The sequence below is a fragment of the Sinocyclocheilus anshuiensis genome, unplaced genomic scaffold (assembly GCF_001515605.1).
Source record: "Sinocyclocheilus anshuiensis isolate Anshui unplaced genomic scaffold, SAMN03320099.WGS_v1.1 scaffold421, whole genome shotgun sequence".
Lineage (NCBI taxonomy): Eukaryota > Metazoa > Chordata > Actinopteri > Cypriniformes > Cyprinidae > Sinocyclocheilus > Sinocyclocheilus anshuiensis.
In genome coordinates this window covers 6,099-7,984 of record NW_015540859.1, presented here as the reverse complement: position 1 = coordinate 7,984, position 1,886 = coordinate 6,099, and the positions used below count along the sequence as shown (strand labels likewise).

The following is a 1,886-nucleotide window of genomic DNA, read 5'->3' as shown; positions in this document are numbered from 1 at the left end:
TCATAAACACATTTCATTACACCAAATACACAAAATAATGTTCTTTTTAGCAGCATCATATGACCCCTTTAATACACATTCCTGGTCTTATTGTGCATGATTCATCAGTGCATAACATTCAGAAAAATAAAAATGTCATCTTGTAAGTAACATGTTCAATACATGTAAAGTCAGTTCATGTAATTAATGTGACATCAATAAAAGCAAATTATGGTAGATTTGTAAAAGAGTTACAATTAGGATATGTCTAGATGCTGTCGAGGGTGACCGTCATCTTCAGCCTCCTCATCCCAGTTCTAAATTCCCCTTAAAAGTGGTCCCCCTCAAAAGTCCATTGCAAACTCACTCTCAGACAAGAAAGAGCAGGTTACTTCTTGTATGAAACAAAGTGTCAGCTTACCAATTTTGTCAATTTCTAAGAAATGCAAACGATAAATGCCATTTTGTGGCTCTTTTTCAGATTGCTGTAGCACCTCAGTTAAAGTGGCACGTGAAACGATCATCTTTTCATATTTACTAGTTAAAGCATGAAATAAACATGAATGAACATTAGAAGGTATTTTATTTCAACCGTGGAAAGACATCAATACACACAATTTTTCAAGTTTAAGTCCACCAAAGTTAATCCACTCTCCTGTCTGGTTTGTTTGTCGGACAAAATGGGCGGATTCAGCGATATGATTGGTCAGCTCGCCTGCCAGTCAAGCTCCCTGCGAAGGGTCAATTCCCAGTGGATAATATCAAGTCCCATCCTGTATATATTTACCATTAAACATCCTTTTTGCTCCGAAATATGTTACATTGTACAGTCAAAGTGGCTTGCAAATGTAGTTTCTTGTTGTAGAATTACAAGTTGCAAGAGGAAACAAAAAAGTTAATAAAGCTATATACAATAACAGTAAATATTCAATATACATGAGTCATGACAATTTAACTTCTTGTTTGTTTGTTCTTATTTTCCAGGCTCTCCATGCAAGGATTTTGTCATCTTCTGCACAGCATTGAGCGACGTCTCAATGCTAAAGACATGAACCTCTACAGAAGCACAGTCAATGAGCAGAAACTCGATGATATCATCAGGTCAGAGAAGGAAGATGTTTTGTTCCCTGCTTGAGTCTGCTTCCTCTCATGGTGCTGTAGTGTTCACAGATTCAGTGGAAATTGCATTATCCTGCCTTTAAGGGCTCTCACTATAAATTAAGTGCCATTACTTTGGCACCAACAACACTCTAGCTATAAATCTTGGTTTCTAAGGGGTTTTGAATCACAGTGAATTGTTATAGTAACCATTTTGCAATGGCATGCATACATGCCAGTTTATTGTTTTCTGAGTTTATTTGTGTAGATTGATAGAATTGGAGAATATTTGTACTAATATAAAGGAGGCTCAAATGTGTGTGACTGCACTCCACGTATTCTCATTTCTAATGTCATGTTTCTTTATGTATTGCCCAGTATATGTGGTCAGTGTGGGCGTCTGGATGGTGTGGAACTGCATGCGTGTGGTGCTGTGGTTCTGCAACAGCTGCCCCTGTTGTCCTGCAGTCTGTCTCATGGATGCCTGTTACCCAGTGATCTGATCAACACTCACTGGTCATCAGCTACAAAACCAGAACAGATCAGGTATAGTGCTTCTTTACAGTTCTCTGGACTCATAGCATCTATTCGGGTTGTTTCACTGTTATGTATAGCAAGAGACTGTTTGAGAGCCTATTATTTTTTATTTTCTGTTTCTGTTTCTTCTGTTTTGGAATGATTTAACTGGAGTGTATTTTTAATTTATTACCGATTTAATGTTTTATAAGTGTAAGAAGACTTACAGCTTCACAGGTCACCACTGACAAAGTACTAAGCTGTTTTTGTAATACTGCATTTTTGTTTAAATT

General features: G+C 37.2%; 1 protein-coding gene across 1 annotated transcript in view; it reads left to right on the top strand.

The window, feature by feature from the left end:
* The window catches only part of LOC107687933 (centrosomal protein kizuna-like), a 23,356-nt gene that overhangs the window by 16,629 nt on the left and 4,841 nt on the right, over positions 1-1,886 (top strand). Inside the window, exons 7-8 of the mRNA XM_016485422.1 lie at positions 964-1,080; positions 1,456-1,623. Of these exons, the coding sequence (XP_016340908.1) occupies positions 964-1,080; positions 1,456-1,623 (285 nt within the window). The remainder of the gene's footprint in view (positions 1-963; positions 1,081-1,455; positions 1,624-1,886) is intronic.